The sequence below is a fragment of the Perna viridis genome, chromosome 11, assembly GCF_037379345.1.
Source record: "Perna viridis isolate PV_CMFRI_1.1 ecotype Kerala chromosome 11, ASM3737934v1, whole genome shotgun sequence".
Lineage (NCBI taxonomy): Eukaryota > Metazoa > Mollusca > Bivalvia > Mytilida > Mytilidae > Perna > Perna viridis.
This window is the reverse complement of record NC_142455.1, coordinates 10105339-10124969: the sequence shown is the minus strand read 5'-3', so window position 1 is coordinate 10124969 and position 19631 is coordinate 10105339. Positions and strand designations below refer to the sequence as shown.

General features: G+C 33.3%; 1 protein-coding gene across 1 annotated transcript; it reads left to right on the top strand.

Moving 5' to 3' along the window:
- The first annotated feature begins 5316 nt into the window (after positions 1 to 5316).
- LOC148602927 (arylsulfatase B-like) lies at positions 5317 to 19378 on the top strand. Its single transcript, XM_088553875.1, has 14 exons — positions 5317 to 5546; positions 6254 to 6365; positions 6549 to 6600; positions 7140 to 7243; positions 8443 to 8549; positions 8938 to 8996; positions 9500 to 9601; positions 10336 to 10399; positions 10803 to 10900; positions 11862 to 11998; positions 12350 to 12408; positions 17145 to 17271; positions 17918 to 18051; positions 19075 to 19378. The coding sequence occupies exons 1-14, from the start codon at positions 5375 to 5377 to the stop codon at positions 19245 to 19247; spliced, it is 1500 nt and encodes a 499-aa protein (XP_088410001.1). The 5' UTR covers positions 5317 to 5374; the 3' UTR covers positions 19248 to 19378.
- Positions 19379 to 19631: the final 253 nt, after the last annotated feature.

The window sequence follows — 19631 nt, the reverse complement described above, 5'->3', positions numbered from 1 at the left end:
GTGATTCGGACAACCTCTGACAGTATCGGGTAAGACATTAAAGGATCTGCAACATGATACAAATACAACTATACCAAGTATTTAATACATGAAAGGGAGATAACTCTAACATATTAATAGGATGTGGCAACTCTACCATCATGGGTATTTTTCAGACCCTTCTGTGTTTGCGATATCTTCCCTGTATCAATTTGTTCCGAATGAGCAGTATAGCGAATAAAGTCGTCACTGTCAGAGACGTTTGTATAATATTGATTTGTTGTGACATGCATCATTAATTTGATCCTCTATCATACATAATAACACCCAGAGGAACTGTCCCGTACTACCATACATCGCGTACTAAATTACAGCCCTAGATTTATCCCACGAGGATGAATTACCCGGCCAGCATAAGCGATATTTTTATATAGCCAAGTTTTCCTAGTGGTCAATGGCGCTGGACTTTCTGCAGGCGATGTTGCCATAGATGTAACAGAGTTCGAGTCCCGCGGAAGGAACGACCAAAAATTTGCATCGTAATTATAACTATCAATTTTACTATGTGTATATTAAGATAAGTACATTTAGATTTATAAGTGAATTGGAAATGATGGTAATTTAATTTGCTAGGTTAAATGTTCATATCAAAAATTAAAATTATAGCAAACAATTGAGCTGATATATCACTAGTTAAAGTTTTAAAACCGTTTGTTTTGTAGTGTTTTCTTGAAAAATGTTTATGAATTATCTCCATTGTTAACATGTTCTCTAGTCCCTTTTTATTTAAAAAAATATCTTTAAAAGAACAAAAATGTATTAGTATGAAGAGGATATAATTAAGTCAAACACGAAAATATCTGCATTACATAATAGCTGCCTAACAGACACCTAAATCAGGGATATGAGATAATGCGTATCAAAAGGTCTCTTATCAAATTCTTTTTCAGATATCTGTTCTGGTCGAAAAATTCTCCGTTTCTACTAAAACAATGACTAATGATTGCTATTGTAAAGAATTCTTTGAATTGATATAACCACTGATTTACTGATTATGACATTATTAAATCGATCATCACTGGTATATTCACGCCTATATTCATTATCTAAATTGTCAGATTCATTTTTGACTTTACTTGATTATGGATCGGGAGAGTATTCGATAATTTTGTTGTTACCTTTTTTATAAAGGCTTTCTATCTACAACTAAAACATTTGCAACATTTGAAATATTCACCTTATTAAGTTATCTCCCCAACTCATAGTACATTCTAAGTAATTCGTCCTATTCCTGATGGAAAAGCGTCAAAATCAGAAAACTTTAAATTTCAGGAAAGAAATGTTAAAAATAAATACAAAAAAAAAACACAACAATAGGGAATCAGTACGTGTCATATGTCACACATTTTATATGATATGATACTAAATAAGTTAATTAGGTTGAAATAAAAAGTAAACTTTGTTGTTATAACAAATCAATTAAGTTATTATAACAAGTTAATATAGTCGGTATAAAAAATTATCTAGGCTTCCGTACTGCTATTAGTATTCTAGGCATAAACTCCTATCGCTGCTCTAACCTTTAAGATAACCAATAACGAAGACCAACAGGAACAAAATAAAATAGTATTTCATCGGCAAAATACACTGAAATAGACAATGAACTACTCCTAATGTCCTATGTTTACACCGGTTTTGAAAGGGAATGCATGGAATAACAAATTATCAAAGTGCAGCAAATTTCCAACACCAAAAATACAAAGGAAAGTGTACTCAAACACCGTAGACACCACACTCGGTTCAGATAAGATAAGCACCTGAAACTTAAAGTTTGGGTCATATGGAGTCCCACAAAAACAAGAGTGGTGTCAAATGTTCCTGACGGGAAAGCAAATCATGTTAAAATGATTGATAGTAAAATCCCATTCGAGGGATAAATTGTGTATTGGAATATACTTGTCTGTTCTTCCGTCATACCGTCCATCTCCCGTTAAAATGTTTTAAGCTCCCATTACAGTCGATTTATTTCAAACTAACTGTATGTTCTGTGCGTTGTGTATATGATTTTTGCCTATGTCAGATATGATCTTTCTAATAAAGGGAACTTTGAATTTTTACCACCTGTTTTATTATATTAACATTTTCAGTCACGACAATATCGACTTCAACACGGAATGACTTTAAAGTTAGTATGCAGGTCCTTTGACATTCTTTTAAAGGGAGATAACTCTAACACATTAATGCCAAATATATTTTCTTTGAAGCCTTATTTAAAAAATCATTGCCCAATGTCTAAAACCACTTTACATTATAAATGGAAATTGAGACAATTTTTCGTATCAACCATTTATCCAAATTTTGTATAATTCTAACATGTACAAATGTGAAATATTGATATTTGTCCCCCTGTTACAAAGAATCTGGCGTAGCATGACTTTACCATAACGCGGAATGTCTATCATGCGCTGAATTAAAATGTGATTTTCTATACCATCTAACTGGTTCTTTCTAATGTTGGAGCACCGGGATTTTCTGTAAATAGTACTCTCTGAAACCGATTTGACCTTGATCATGTCAAAAACTGTAAACTTTGACTAAGACCTACCAGTACTTCCTTTGGAGGGTCAAATTCTAGAGTATTTCTTATTATTAGTGGTTTGTCCTTTCCAAATATTCAGCATTCCATTCTAATTTTCATTACTTTTCCCTGTCCTTTACCCTTAAGCATTCCATGTCGTAAATTGAAAACTGCCCAATAATATCTTGGCACGGTTTTTCTTTCTTGAAGGGTTCCACGAGTCCTTTGAGCCCTAGTTTTCTTAGAATGTCTTCCATGTTAAAAAATTGGACGCCATAATAAAATTGATCTGGGCAGAAAAGTTCCGGTCGGTATCTTCGTCATTGGATATTGCCTCAATAACGTAGATGAAGATACACTGTATGTAAAGACGAAACCACAACACGTTAAGAAGAAACCACTGCATATAATGATAAGAAAGAATCCACATACAGTAATGATATATCGAAATATAGCAAAGACGAAACGACCTCGTGTAAAAAAAAACACTGAGCGTAAACGTAAATCCACATAACATAAATATATGTTGACAAAACGTATTCATAAAACGACAGAACCTCAAATGGAATGGCGTAAATTTAAAATGTAATCATTAAACCACGGCAAGTAATATTTAAGTGGTAGCACAAAATATGTATCTCCTCACACAATGTAGGCGTTCGTTACATTTAAGTGATGATATATTTAACTCTCTCACTTCCGATCAGTCTGAAACCAGGCCATTAGTGCTTCCAATACTATTACTTCATATCGCATTTAATACCGTTATAATGACATCGCACACTATTATCTTATTACAATGTATGAAATATTAACCAACCTTTTCTCGTTATATTGTTTGTGTAATACAATATATCACAAAAAAACACTTAGGTTCCATCATAGTATTTTTTTATCAAACAACCTACTGCTAAAATGAAAAGTGTTATACTTGAATAGAACAATTATTACATTCCGAAACCGCTACAAGGTCACAATGTGGATTTTCTCTTTGATTGAGGTTACATTGTAGAACGCCTATAACTGGCTGAAACGCAACAATGCGTGCATAATACTATACACGTGATACAACAAAAGATGTGATATGATGGCTATATATATAAATATATGAATCGATTTGTTAGTGATTTATTCACATAGGTTGTTTTTTTCTAAAATGTAAGTAGCTAAAATACGCTGAATGTAATCAGCATAAAAATTCCAAACACATTTTTAATCTAATGTCTAATTATTATTTAGGGCACTTCCTGAATCTTATTTTTGTTTATATAAGAGATTGCCTCGATATAAGAAATATATGTTATAATGTAAAACTGTAATATTATCATATTATATATGTATATGCTTCAAAGTGTTAGTAAACAATTATGTTTGTGTCTATTTTCATTGCCATTGGACCATAACTATGTATTGTATTAAGAGTTTGTGACTATAAATAATCTGTAAAGAATTTGTAATTAGTAAAGATTTTATATAAGATTTTAGAAGGGTGCTTCTTTATATTGTTGACATAGTTATTTAGTTGATTTCTTATTTCGCATGTTTTCTGGGACCCGTTCTTAAGTATCAGTCTTTGTAAAAGTGTAATCTAGGAAACCAAGGTTATCGCGGTAATCAAAAGAATGTAATACACGGACAAAGACCAGATATGGAAGACAGACATACACTACTAAGAACATAAAGTAACTAAAATCATACATACAAAGTAACAAAAGCAAAAAAACTTGGAGTCCACTAAAAACTCGAATCATGGACGAGGTGCACTGGTAGGGTAAGCGTCCTCTACTTTTCTAAAAACACCCGCCGAGTTTATCATAAAAAGCCATTTCCGGGGTAGACGAAAGAGGAAAGGAAAACTATGACACGTTGAACAGATAAGATTTCATTGCGCAGAGGAATACACCGTAACGATCAACGTGTTCATGATGACGACCATACAACTTCTATAGTGATGACTTCAATCTTGTAGCAACATAACCCTATTCCAGAAGCCTATTTGCTACAATTATATCGCGATACAAAAAGTCTGCGTAGTTTCGGCAAGCTCTGGTATACATATGAGTTTTGATATGAACACTCCATACGTAGGTGCTGAAGGGATGTTGCCACAGATGAAAAGAAAGTTGATAATTCTGTGTGAAAAGTCATTTCGTTTGTCGTAAAGTTTGATCAATAGTTTTCCTGTAACACCGATCTCTAAGCGTAGGTCAAGATATGAGGCTGACGTCACAATGTCAGTACTATCCTTTATCCCAAATTCGTTGGGGTAAAATCATGTAATACTATAAAATGCAATTAACCAAAATAAAAGCTTCACATCTTTATTTCTGTTATTTTTGACATGTTTTCCTAGGAAACCCGTTCTTAGGTATCAGTATTTGTAAGAATCATGCAAATTCTGTGAAATGTGATAAACCAAAAATAGGCTTCACATATTTTTATTTATGTTGCTTTTTAGGTCTCTATGGTGAAATGTATAATTATTCATTTCAATCTGTCTGCTCTTAGAAGATAATCCATATTGAAAATCTAACAGTTTTTATTGTGTTTTATTGTCATTTTCAAAATTATCTCTACTTTACAGATAACCAGAGTTTCTTTTTGTGTACGGTTATTTTTTTTTATTGCTTTTTGTTTATTTGTTTGTTTGGGGTTTGTTAGTGGTCGGTTATTTGCTATCGCCCGTTACTTGGGTCTCAAAAGTCCATTATACCTGACCACAGGTGTGTATGTGGTCGAAGGTACATCAGGTACGAATATTGAGGCGAATAAGAAATTATATTTATAAATAAAAATTATGTGTGTTTTTTGCAATGTATGTATCAATCCGGGATCTGTATCAGCGCGCATATAATATGTTGCTTACATTTCATGATTAAACACACCAGGGTTATGACACTTCCTTATGGAATTTTGACGCTGGTATTTTTATTGGTTGTCTCGGCGGACCAAAAGCCAAACATTTTATTTATAGTTGCTGATGATTTAGGTAAGTAATTCATAGACCATAATTACAAATCCATTTTTCTCGTCACTCTTTTTTTCCGACGCAGCCCGTATAGTTTCGCTTTTTAACTTTTGACCTTAAAGACGCTCTACCATGGAAACGCAAGTCACCTGATCAAAATTCTGTTTCCAGATTGGCCAAATACTGATAACCTAGTGGGGTTCGAAAAAGGAATTTGAAATTGCGTGCCATGCGTTAATTCCTGATGAACATTATAAGTAGATAATACAAATTTTACTGCGTCGGCTATCTTTTTTTAAAGATAATAATTGTTTTGTATCAAAATATCTTGAATTGTTTTAAATCTTTCATGTCAGACTGATTTTTCACATCTGTGCTTTATCAAAAATGTCGTACATTTCAGTGCTGGATACGCGGGCTATATTCTGCTTCAACAGAGCCAATGGAATAATTATGTTCAGAATCAATGTCTTCATAAGCACTTTTGAACGAATGTGATTTCAATGGTTGCGCTTAACTTTGAGTTACTTTACTAAACTTGTAAATTAAAATACGAGGTCTCAGTGTCTTGGACTTTTCTAGTGGCAGACTTTATTGCTTTAAATAAATTGTGACGATTAAACCAAATGATGCAGTTGATAACACGTTCTTACAGATTGTACCGATGCATGACAATATCAATATCTCTTGTGACATTAATTTTCCGATTGTTCACTTTCCATCCACAGGTTGGAATGATGTTGGATTTCACAATCCAGATATAAAATCCCCTAACATCGACTATCTAGCAAAGAATGGAATGATATTAAACCAGTCGTATGTACAACCAGTATGCACACCGTAAGTTGTTATGATTACAATATCTTGGAAATGCTTTCACAATGAAAATTAGTTAATTTTATAATTTCCAAGGAACCACTTGCATAAAACTTTTTTGTTCATTTTGATATCTTCATGTGTACCTTTAATATTCAGTTTGGAATTTGCCTAAATACAAGAATACATTTTAGGTTTTTCTTGCAGATCGAGAAATGCGTTTTTGTCTGGTTTTTATCCATTCAAGTCTGGTTTGCAGGTATGTTTTTATTAATTAATGGTTTGCAGGAAAGCATGCAATCAATCAATACGGAACTAATATGTTTAAATATATCCGAATAAGGAACTTTTTTTTAAATACATGCGCAGACGTGCCACGCATGAAGATCATGCGTACTAATGCTTCATGATCATTTTCGTGTGAATAATACTTTATATGCTTATCACGTGTTTCCATGTAATCATTATTCGTGCACTATCATGTGTAAATGCGATTATCTTACAGTTTACGCACGAATCCGACTACTTGCAATTTCAATTAATATAACCTAAGGATTTGTCATTGTGTGTAGCTTATAATTATTTACATGTATAATATGTTACGTACTGGAATGATTTAAGAGGAAGTCGCTGGTGGTGTTAGATGTGTGTGTTTTTTTTTTTTTTTTTTTTTTTTTTTTTTTTTTTTTTTTTTTTTTTTTTGTTTGTTTTTTTTTAATACCAGGAAAACCTCATTAAAATATTTGAACTTCAACACACCAAACTAAAAAAAAAATTATTCTGCTTTTTCTATTACAGAATGGGGTGATTTCGCCTTATGCTCCGTCGTGTGCCCCATTGAATCGGACTTTACTACCGCAGAAACTAAAGGAACTTGGTTATACAACCCATGCAATAGGAAAGTAAGGGAAAATAGTACGGTGTTGGTGCATGTTTTCTTTTAATTTAAAGAAATATGTTTTGTTTCTGTCAGTTTTCACATGACTGGCTGATGGCTACCTACAGTACCTGAATCGATTCGTGCAATAAAAATTGCGATCGGTCATCGATCAACGATCATTTTCTGGTCAGTCGTTGATTCGTCAAACCGATCTATTTAACTGGTGATCGCATCACGTAACCACAGAGCGGTCAATGTATTTTCCGGTTTTTGTTGTTTTATTTGTCAAATTTACACTTATTTATATAATGTAATAGGTTTAAACATCAATGTACACTTATTTTACATTTCTTTTATTTAAAACAGATCTCACGTCATTTTACATAACAAAACTGCGATCAGATCGGCCACTAGTCATCGGTCATCGATCTGTCAGCAATCATGCAATCGACGGTCATCGATCCGTCTAATCGTTGCATGGATCGGTTCAAGGACTTATAAGAAATTGAGCACTGTAGGAGTATGTTTATGATGTTTTTTGTTCTCACTTCTTGACGTTTAAGCGTGGATCATTGATACCACAAGCGCCATCATGTGAGCAACTGAACAGAATATTTCTTCCACGGAAAACGAAAGAGCCTGGATAAAAATACACATATTATTGGATAGTAATGCATAGATATATGTCTACTCTTTTGTGATCTTATTGTTATTATTGCGTCTGTGGTGTAAGCTGAAAAATGACATATCACGTTTTGAGTTATTTGAAAAATGAAGCAGAAACTTTCACAAATTTCAAATGATGTATGGAGGCAAAAATGGCAGAATTGACATTAATATTATTAAATACATACCATGAATTATAAATTTGCATTTATACTATGAATGATATATTTTATATATTTATTTACCTTTTAGAGTTGTCTTTTTCTGAAAAGAGATTGACGAAATAATTGGGCCAACTCTTCCTTTTTCTGAATATAAAAAAACGTACCATTACTCTTGGATGCTTTTAGTTTGGATTTCCATACGAGCCATTGTTTTCTCAAATTTTGAACCGAATAGATATGTAATCTATACTTTAACTGGCCATCCTGACAACCAACACTTTTTACACGTGTTATGAACAAGTTTTAGTAGGACACAGTTGCGTTTATCTCACTATACAATTTCCACTGACTTATGAAATTGGATCATTTTTGAGAAATGTTTCATACCTAGGTGGCATCTTGGTATGTGTAAATGGGAATGTACTCCAACATACAGAGGGTTTGATACATTTTATGGATATTACAATGGTCAAGAAGACTACTATAACTACACTATTTGTAAGTATGTCGACATGCATTCATGACGAAATGAAATCGAATTATACCATGGTACGATCTTTTTTCACACCTTATGATAATTTGATGCGCAGAAGAAAAAATAAGAGAGTAACCGTTAAAGTATTACACCGGGTTGGAAATTTTGTATCGTCTTGATATCTATATTTGTCTTTCTTTTGTTTCGGCAGTTTTTTTAATTTGGCTCCTTACATTTGATTCTACTCGCTATTTTTTGGCAATTTCGTCATTCTTGTTTTACTCCACCTTGAATCCTGTTCCTGTTTTACCTGATCTATCAAAACAAAAACAGCCATACTTATTAATTACTGCTTATACATATTACAAAAATGAGTTATATTAAGAAATCTGACTTTTTTATGTTTTACAGTAGGCGGATCAGACTTTCGAGATAACAAGGAACCAGTAAAACCAGACACATATTCAACGGTAGGTTTCCGTAGTAACTATTCGTGCTTTATCAACCGTAAGTTGCCGTAGTAACCACTTTGGATTTATAAACGGAATAGTTGCCGTTATAACTATCTGGAGTTTATCAACAGTAGATTATCATGGTTACAACCATGGAATGTTAACATGGCTTGCAAATCAACTACTGAAAACAAACTAATTTCAGAAGTAACACGCTTTCTGATTGGATAACAAAAAATTGGTCCATTTTTTCATAGACCAACCTTTGTATATGACAGACGACATCAACCTTTTTCAATGGTATACGCGTTGAATTTTGCTACTAAAATTAAATTATAAGGAATTACTGTTATATATTTGTTGGTCTATTTGTAAATAACCTCAATGCTCGTTGTCCACATTTGAAAATAATGTGCTACACGTGATTAAGGTTTCTTCGTAGACCGAAAATAATATAACAGTCATATCTTAAATGATTAAAAAAAATAAAAATGATACATAATTCTTAATATTCCTTTCAGTTTGCATACGCTCATCGTGCTAATCAAATCATATCCGGCCATGATAAAAACAAACCTATGTTTCTGTATTTGCCATTCCAATCTGTTCATGAGCCTATACAGGTAGAGTATATATTTACATATTTACTTTCAATGTGCACTTTTTTAAACATTTCTTTAACATTCTAACTAACTGCGTTGATAATTGTATAAAAAATCGGTCAGAACGCAAACACTTAAGGGTTCAAGCTTGTTTGTGTTACTAAGAAGTATCAAAGGTGTTCTTGATTCAAAATAATTCAAGATCTTTTAAACTTTTTACAATTATAAAATATACACGATTGTAAGTAAGTGTCAGTGATTTCAACGAAAAACACCAGTTCTAAAGACTTTAATAACAGAATTACTGGACATCCACGGCATGCCGCGTAATTGTGGACTTATTCAGAATTTTGAAAATGAAGGTCGTATTATATGTATGCACAATAAAACCTGCCAAATCTTATGTTAAGAGTGTAGCTGTTTTTTTACCATACGTGGATTTATTCCGAATTTTGAAAATGAAGGTCCTATTATATGTATGACAATAAAACTGGCCAAGTCTTATGTTAAGAGTGTGGCTGTTTTTTTACCATACATGGATCGCAAATATCACATTTTATTTATTATATGCTAAATTCAAAGACTTCTGGATATACTCACTAACGTTTATCGAAGGTCAGTCAAGTCGGAGGCATGCCACAATCTTTTGGTTGTCCTAAATTATATTTCTATAAATAACATTTGATCATTTGTAGTCTTGAAGAGTCCACTATTTCATATTTTTAAACGTTTTTTTTTCTATTATTTACTCAAAGGTTCCAAAATATTACGAAGATATGTACAATAATATAAAGAACAAAGGAAGAAGACAGTTTTCAGGTTGGGGTTTGATAATTATATTACTGGGTCAATGTTTTACTTTTTAATGAAGCTTCAGAATACTTGGTCTTCATTGCCGAACACTTTGTTAAATCAAAACCATTTTCTACTACATTAAATCCGGTTTAAACTGAATCCTGAAATCCGAAAGCTTGTCAAACCAGACATCTCTGATTTATCCTGAAATCAATTATAATCAATTTTGAATCTTGGTAACCCAAAACCTGACTAAAGCGAACCAATTTTCAAATCCAAAACGGATCCGGTTCAGACATGTTGGTTGAATAGGTCTTTATATTCAAATTTATCTTATCTGTGTATTGGCAAACGAGTCGTTAACACATACCAAATAGGGGCCTCGCGTCTTGAGTTTTCTCCATTGCTTACACGATGTCTTTTACAGGTATGGTCACTGCTATGGATGATGCAATTGGTAACGTCACGGAATCATTGAAGAGAAATGGAATGTTTGAAAATACACTGATTATATTTACTGCTGATGTAAGAACTTTATTTCTATTACTGCTAGAATTAACTATGATTACTGATTTACATCATTGTGGATTTTTATTACTTATATTTTCATGTCAATATTTTATCCCACATCGAAACTTTTCTTCTGTTATTTTGAAAGTGTTATTTTGGTAATTTCATATTATGTGTTGTGTGTGTATGTTTTTATCCTTGAAACATGATATTTTGATTATGTCTTAATATTTGTCCTTTAGTTCAAATATTGTTTTAGGTCATTCAACCTGATCAGATATTATTGTAAGAGGTAAACACTCACCAATAAAATTGTACGTTTGAAATGTCCTAGGTATCATTCCATATAAAATTTAGACACTGCCTATGAAAAGGGGGTATTTATACTGTGGATAACCCCATCAAACAAATAATGCTCTCTCTGTCCTAATATATGAATGCTATATTTTATTGAATGATAGTCCTTCCTTTCTTCAGGTTTGCATATTTAAGAAAACATTACATCCATATCCCTCTACAATTAACAAAATCAAACCTAATCAAGAACAATAACTCTTCCAAAGTGCCAATTTCACACACAATCTCATTAGTTTTATCTATGAAGTGCAACAACGAAATAAATAGTATGACTGTTGGTGTGGTCTGTTACTATATCTGCGATATCACGTTGAACCATTGAGTTACATTTTCATTTGAAATACCCTGAAAATGTGCATTTAAAAGGCAGCTAACTCTGTCAAAAAACCCATTTTCTTAGATTCTATTGAAAACTTTCTGAGCAAATTCAGTGATGCAGAGATCAAATAATGGCCTTTTCTAATAGAGAAAGTATCCCTGAGTGAAATTTTATTGTCAGATCAGTGGAGTTTTGATATGCATATTTCTGATTTTTCCCATTTTGCCTCATTCTTAAAACATTTACCTTTAAAGTATTCCGCTGAGTTAAGACTTTTTTATTTCATATTCTCAATTTTAGAATGGTGGTTGGCCACAGTATTACGGCAACAACTATCCATTACGAGGATCTAAGATAACAGTTTATGAAGGGGGAACTCGAGCAGCAGCCTTTGTTTACGGAGCTGGATTAAAGAAACAGAAGACTGTGTTTGAAGGGTAAGACTTATCTGTAACATAACTTTAAATAAAAATACTTGTTCTCCTTTATTATTTATGGTAATAAATAAGCATGCTGCTGATGAAAGGTGACTTCATGGAATTCGTGTACAGCATATCGAATTTGCGATATATATTTGATTGGCAAGTTTTGTATTTGCTATTTTGCTTTATGCAACCTTAAAAAAACAATTGCTTAATTACGGACGATATTTATAATGACATGACAAGTAGAGTTAGTTAAGATAATTGAATACATTATTTGCCTTAATATTCATATTACGTGAGTATTACAGATATAAGATATTATAAGTAGTCATACGATGTTTAAGATAAGATTTGCTTGTACAGAATGATGCATGCAGTTGATTGGATGCCGACTATTTTGGCTGCAGCTGGCGGTGAAGAAGGTAATTTTCGCGGTGTACTGATTTTCAATATTATCCTTTTGGATAGAATGGCGCGAGAAGTAGTGCCCGCGAAATTGATTTTTTAATTACATTCTTTTGGTTACCGCTATAACATCGGTTCCCTTGATTACTCTTTAACACTATATAACGCTGACGATCATTTGAAACTGCGAAAATTTGATGTCTACGAATATGGTTGGTTAATAGAATCCGCGAAAAATAATACGTTTACAGTACTTTTATTTGTTTCAGTGATTATATAACTCTTATTTATTATATAGATAGCAGTGTGTTATCGAATTTCCCAGTGTAAAAAAATTTCGGTAATTCACACTGTGAAATAAATTTGGTATTTTCACTCTCGGACTTTCTCTCGCAAAAAACGTCAAAACTTTGATATCAATCGTGATCACAGAATTTAAAATTCATGTTGCAAATATAGATAAATTATGAAGAAAATCTATATAATAAATAGAATAATCAGTTGGTTACCGTCGATAATCAAAATATGATAACTACGCTTGATCATTTAACTCATACGCTGAACAAGTTCCGCACACTCGTTAAATCTAAACGTTCTTCGGCACCTGTCTTAATATGTTGGCTATCCACTCTTTCTAAATAGTTATACTATTACTCTTTAAAGAGGGAAACTATTAATGACATCATTTTTGGTGTTTTTGTGGTTCTTCGAACCCGAACTAAAATTCCAAACATAATTTAAATTTCAATTTACAACGTAAAGATGTACTAAATTCCAAGAAATTGCAACAACCAATTAACAAAATACAGGGAAAAGATTAAAATTAATTACGAAATGCATTCATAATCAGTGGCGGCTCCATGGGTTGCAGGGGTTAGCTCCTTCCTTCATTTGGAAAATTTGCATTTTCAGATGTAAAATTGACAAAAAATGGTAAATGATGTCCTAGCATCCTCTTTCTTCTGATAAACCACTGCTGGCACCCCTTTCAACGTGTCTAGACCCGCTATCTGTGTAATACTAAATGTCATGGAAAACTTTATCATATCTTGACCTACACTTAGAAATCGATGGTAAAGGAAAATTATTGACCAAAATTTACGACAAACGTGACGACTTTTCATTTAAAATTGTCAACTTTCCTTTCATCTGTGGCAACATCCCTTCAGCACCTGCGTATTGAGTGTTCATATCACAACTGATACGTGATGCCAGAGCTTGCCGAAACTACGAAGACTTTTTTTGTATCGCGCTAGAACTCTAACAAATAGGCTTCTGGAACAGGGTTATGTTGCTACAAGATTGCAGTCATCACTACAGAAGTTGTATGGTCGTCATCATGAACTCGTGGATCGTTATGGTGTATCCATCTGCACCATGAAAACTGATTTATTCAACGGGTCATAGTTTTCCTTTCCCCGTTTTTCTACCCCGGACTTGACTTTTATGAGCAACTCGGCGGTTGTTTCTAGAAAAGCAGAGGACGCTTACCCAACCGATACACCTGGTCCATGCTCCCAGTTTTATGGAGTCCGAGTTGCTTATTTGCTTTTATTATTTATGATTTTTAGTTACTTTATGTTTTTGTTGTGTATGTCTGTTTTCTCTGTCTGGTCTCTGTCCCTCGATTACATTCTTTTGATTGCCGCTATAACCTTGGTTCCATTGATTATTCTTTCACACCACTGGGTCGATACATCTGCGGGTGGATTTTGTCCCTGAGGGTATCATCAACCCAGTAATACATTTTTTTGTTAAATTAATATTTTTAACAAGAGAAATGGAAGATAACTGGCTCGGACGTCGCTCAGTATACAAAGTTCCGAACCTGACAGCAGGTCTGATACACTCTGCTGTCTTGTAAGTATGTGGTATCCCCAGATGGGAATCTTAGCACACTCATATCTGGTATGGAAAGTGCCCCGACCAATTCAACTAAAAGTACCCAATCAGACCATCTATTCTAGTACAAAACTTCTGACTATTTCAAAATTATCAAACCATGTTCCATCACTTTAAATGATATATTTGACTACAACGATGACGAACCACATTGTACCATATCAAAATATAGTATTAAAAATTGCAAAACATACTCTTATAACCGACTCTTACTTCTCCAGTTCCCTTAGAAAACAAAACCTTCCATACAAGAAGTCACAATGACTTGAGTTGCAAATCAACAAACTTAATATATGGATTAGAATGCAACTTATATGGTTTAGTATATGTCGGAGAAACGCAAGAACGATTAAACAAAAAACTGCGCGGTCATCGTTCGGGAATTAACACCACCAAATTCCCTACAGTTTATCAACACTCTAATCAACAAGATCATTCAATCCTCTCAATGAAAATTCGTATTTTAGAAAAAAAAAATTACCATCCTACGAACAGTCCCGTTCTAAGTAAAAGCTATCGTAGGGAAAGAGAGGAGTACTGAATACGCAGACTAGGTACTGCAATACCTTACGGTTGCAATGACATCATCAAAAGTATAGGAAACCTTTCAATCCAACGTAACAACAGCATAAATGTGATGAATTTATTTGACAAAAATCCAAGACGGGAAAGAAGTCATGGCCATCGCCACTATACGTCACCTAATTTACATGATGTTTCCATAGATGGTCTCCTTCCTTTCATACAAAAACTTCTTGGACTTCATCACATTAGAACCAAACTTTATTCTATACCTCTCACTTTTACTACACTCCATTTACAAAATAAGTTTTGACACTCCTATTTCTGATCCCACCTCATCATTATACAGACTTGTTGCCATCATTTTGGATATTGGTTTCCACAGACTCTTTAAACCAGTTTGAGTGAAAATTCAAGATTAAGAAAAAACGATCATTTCTTCCACTACCATTTGTCACCAAATGTATAGATACAATTAATTTGGCTAACATCCTTCATCACAAAAACGTTACCAACAAAATTCTCCTATATTTCAAAGACAAATCCATACTGATTATTTCATATTCCTATACTTCATCCATTGCATCCAAAATTTTCAATTATAAAAGGCTATTACAGAACCTCGAGATTGAGGACTTCAAAGCTAAACCATCTGACTGTTCTTGCAAAAACTGTCCATTTAAATATGGTCCTTCTGGTCACGTCGTCACAGGAGATTTAACCATCATCGAAAACTAATCTCTGCGTAATATCCTTTTTAAAGGTCCCAAGTACAGCAAACCACGCTCCATAAATTGGAATTATAACTTTAAGGTTCTTATGGATGCCGTTGAGGACTATGCAAGAATATGGATAAAACGAGAACAAGAAGACATCGATTTTCTGTCAGAGTGGTTAAATGCCGTGAGGTCTTTAATTTTGAAACGAATGAAAAAATAGTAGGTCAATGAGTGACAGGACTACATCGGTTTTCAAAGACCCCGATGTAGCAAAAACATTATCTTCTATACATGACAACTATGTTGTACCTGCAGACAAAGTCCAAAACAACATTGTTTTTGTCTGCAAAACGTTTTACGTCCAATGTTTATTATCAGAGGTAGACGTAGAAAATAATGGCAGTGATAAAATCTATACTGCTACCACACTCTCCAAAGAAGAGATTGTGGAAAACCATCAATCTGTGCCATCCTCTCTTGGTCTCTCTACCAAAGGACGATGATTGTGATTTACCGTCTATGTACTGGGTTTCTAAACTCCACAAGAATCCATACAAATAACATTTCATAGCTGGATCTGCAAAATGTACCACCAAACCTCTTTCAAAACTTTTAACTTCTATACTCACAACTGTCAAAGAGGGTCTACAGTCCTACCACAATACTTGTTACTCCCGTAGTGGTATTAATTCAATGTGGATCCTGAAAAATTCGAAAGATCTTTTGGATACAATCAGTTCAAGACTATTATCTGAATATAATAACATTAAAACCTATGATTTTTCAACACTGTATACTTCTATTCCCCATACTCAGTTACAATCCCGACTTAATAACATTATACATCGTTGTTTTTTTTTTCAAAAAAGATGGTACACCTAGATACAAATATATAGTTCTTGGTAGAGATTCCTCATACTTTGTAAGAAACAATTCCACATAATCTTCCAAATATGCAGAGGAAGATGTTAACAAAATGCTGGAATTTTTAATCGACAGCATATTTGTCCAGTGTGGTGGACGTGCTTTTCAACAAACGGTCGGCATTCCAATGGAAACAAATTGTGCTCCTTTACTTGTTGTACATATCTGCACCATGAAAACTGATTTATTCAACGGGTCATAGTTTTCCTTTCCTCGTTTTTCTACCCCGGACTTGACTTTTTATGAGCAACTCGGCGGTTGTTTATAGAAAAGGAGAGGACGCTTACTCTACCGGTGCACCCTTTTGCTTTTTTTACTTTGTATGTATGATTTTAGTTACTTTATGTTCTTTGTTGTGTATGTCTGTTTTCCATGTCTGGTCTTTGTCACTGGATTACATTCTTTTCATTACCGCTATAACCTTGGTTCTCTTGATTGTTCTTTCAGCATTGCCTACTGTCATACATAGCATTTTTAATCATGTGTAAATTACTCCATGGTTAGACTAAACAGGAACATGACAATAAAACTGAATCTCTCCAGAACTCCTACTTTATTTTAGATCATTACAAATTTTCAAGTCACTTAATATCTCCTGCCTTGGTTCGAATTTTTAACTTACGTCAAACTAATTCTAAATCATTAGTGTTATACATGTAACAATTACATTATTTTCATTTAAACAGTACCAGGAATTGATGGCATAAACCACTGGGATAGTTTACGTAACGGGATGAAAACAACAAGGAGGACTGAATTCGTTTACAACCTAGATACTGCGATGCCACCTCTTAATGGTCATGCTGCTGTTAGGTGAGTGTTCTTTAACCTGTTAATAAATTAAATAGTTGAATGCAATTGTATTTATTATTAAATGGTTCAAGTGGTAATAAATGATGACACCAACTATTAAGTGAAATAAAAAAACCAAAACATCGGTGATGTCTCCCATGCCTAGCCCAACTGTAAAAACCAGCATTTCAACAATGCCGCTGTTTCATGCCATTTAATTGCATAGGTTCTGGGCTTCAGTCTAATGTCTTACACAAGATTTGTATTGTTTAGTTTTAAAATGACATAAAGCAACACAAAAATAAAAATCAGGGTAATTAAGTCCGTAAGTCTCTTCGGTTTCTGATAGTCAATTGTATTACTGCACAATCAAGACTCGAATCAGTGATGAAGGAATAGAAGTTCAACACAGGTCGAGTTTGATTGAAAATGTTTCTGATACGACATTCAAATGTTATTGTACATGGCAGAATCTCTCGGTAAAGAGATTGGCTTACTATTTCAATAGTTTTGATTATATGTACTTCTTGTAAGCAATATTTTTGGAGGATTTAGATCTTCCTATATATTTGATTCTAATGTTGCTGAGTAGAGGTTACTCCTTGAAAGACGTATGAAGCATATCGAAATTTGTCAAGTCAATATGATTTAAATCTGTTATTTACAGAGTCGGTAATTACAAACTAATTGAGGGAAATGCTGGTCCCTATAATGGTTGGTACCCTGTTCCGACCTCGGAGGAAGATGGGGAAGTCGAGGAACCAAACGAGTTAGGATACTATCAATTATATGACGTTTTAAGTAAGTTATATCAATCCTTTGTTGAATCAAAATGATATAATATCAGAGTATGAAAACTTTATGAAAATAAAGTTAAATCCAATTTACGATGATAAATTGCTTAATAACAAGGAATGAATACAAAACACACACTTTTGAAACAAGAAATGTAAATTTTTTTCTGCAGTTCAGGGAGTTGAATTCTAGTAAATCCTGTGGAGGTAATTATACAGGGTGTTAACTTCGGAATGTTTAGCGGTCTGACTAAAAATGCCAAAATATCTTGAGTTTTTTACCCAGCATTCGCCAAAATTAGAAACGCAAACATATTTTTTATATCATTTTGTGTACAAAATTGTTAAATTGCACTCCAGCAAAAATAAATCTACATGTTACATGTATCCTCTTGAAAAAACTGAAAAAAAACATGGATAGTCACATATAGAAGACGGCACTGGTAGTGAAGATTATGAAGATTGATCAAAGAATCATTCGAGTTAAGTTTGGCGACAGTGACAGTCCAGGTCTAGTTGTATTAGCTTAACATTGAATTTGTTCAAATGTAGATTCAAATTATTTACTTAATACTCATTTAATATCAACTGCAATTGTTATGATTGTTTACCATTCTTTTATTATCAACTATATGACGTTTTAAGTAAGTTTTATAAATCCTTTGTTGAATCAAAAGGCAAAAAATAAGTTAAATCCAGTTCACGATGATATATTGATGCATAACAAGGACTGAATACAAAACACACTTTTGGACAAAAGTTTAGCGGTCTGACTACAAAATGCCAAAATATATCGGTTAAAAGACTAAGTTTTTTCCCCAGCATTCGCCAGAATTAGAAACGCAAACATATTTGTTATATCATACTCATTTTAAACCAATTCCAATTGTTATGATTGTTTACTTTTCTTTTTTCGCAAGCATTATTTTGTGCTTACTTTGCAAGCATTTAAAAAGTCACTACGAATGAAAAGATTGGTTAGTAACTTATCATATATACATCTACAAATGTTTACTGCTTTTATTTTTAGATGATCCAAATGAACGGCACAATCTACATTTAAAGGAAAGTAATATTTTAAGGCAACTAAAGGAAAGACTTAACAGTTATAAGAAATATATTGTGCCACCAGTATCGCGAAAGATTGATCCAAATTCAAACCCTACTAATTATGGCGGTTTTTGGACGCCAGGGTGGTGCTAATGATTTGGGAATGGGTACGAAAGTGATGTCAGTAATACCCTTGGAGCCTACCATAAAATGACGCCGTTTTTTGTTTTTTGTTTTGTTTTTTTGTGTTGTTGTTTTACTTAAAATACAATGTATTAATTTTATTTGTACGTTCTCGGCATTCTCAAATGTTATTCATATCACGTATTTATATCATATTCGAATAAAGACAAACTAGAAAAAAAATCTGGTCTCAGAGAAGAAAGCCCATCGATTAAAATGAAAAACAGTAGCACCAGCAAATGAAGCCATGCAACACATAAAGATCAAAACTTTCACGCAGCAGGAAACCAAGTAAAAGTAAAGGTTAAATAATGTACTTTGAATAGATAGGCAGTGTCTTTCAGAAACCCGTCA

Coding starts and splice junctions, on each gene's coding strand:
- LOC148602927 (XM_088553875.1), top strand. CDS start 5,375: ATGTATCAATCCGGGATCTGTATCAGCGCGCATATAATATGTTGCTTA. Junction 11,999..12,349: donor CAGAAGACTGTGTTTGAAGG/GTAAGACTTATC, acceptor TTGCTTGTACAG/AATGATGCATGCAGTTGATT. Junction 18,052..19,074: donor TCAATTATATGACGTTTTAA/GTAAGTTATATC, acceptor TTTTATTTTTAG/ATGATCCAAATGAACGGCAC.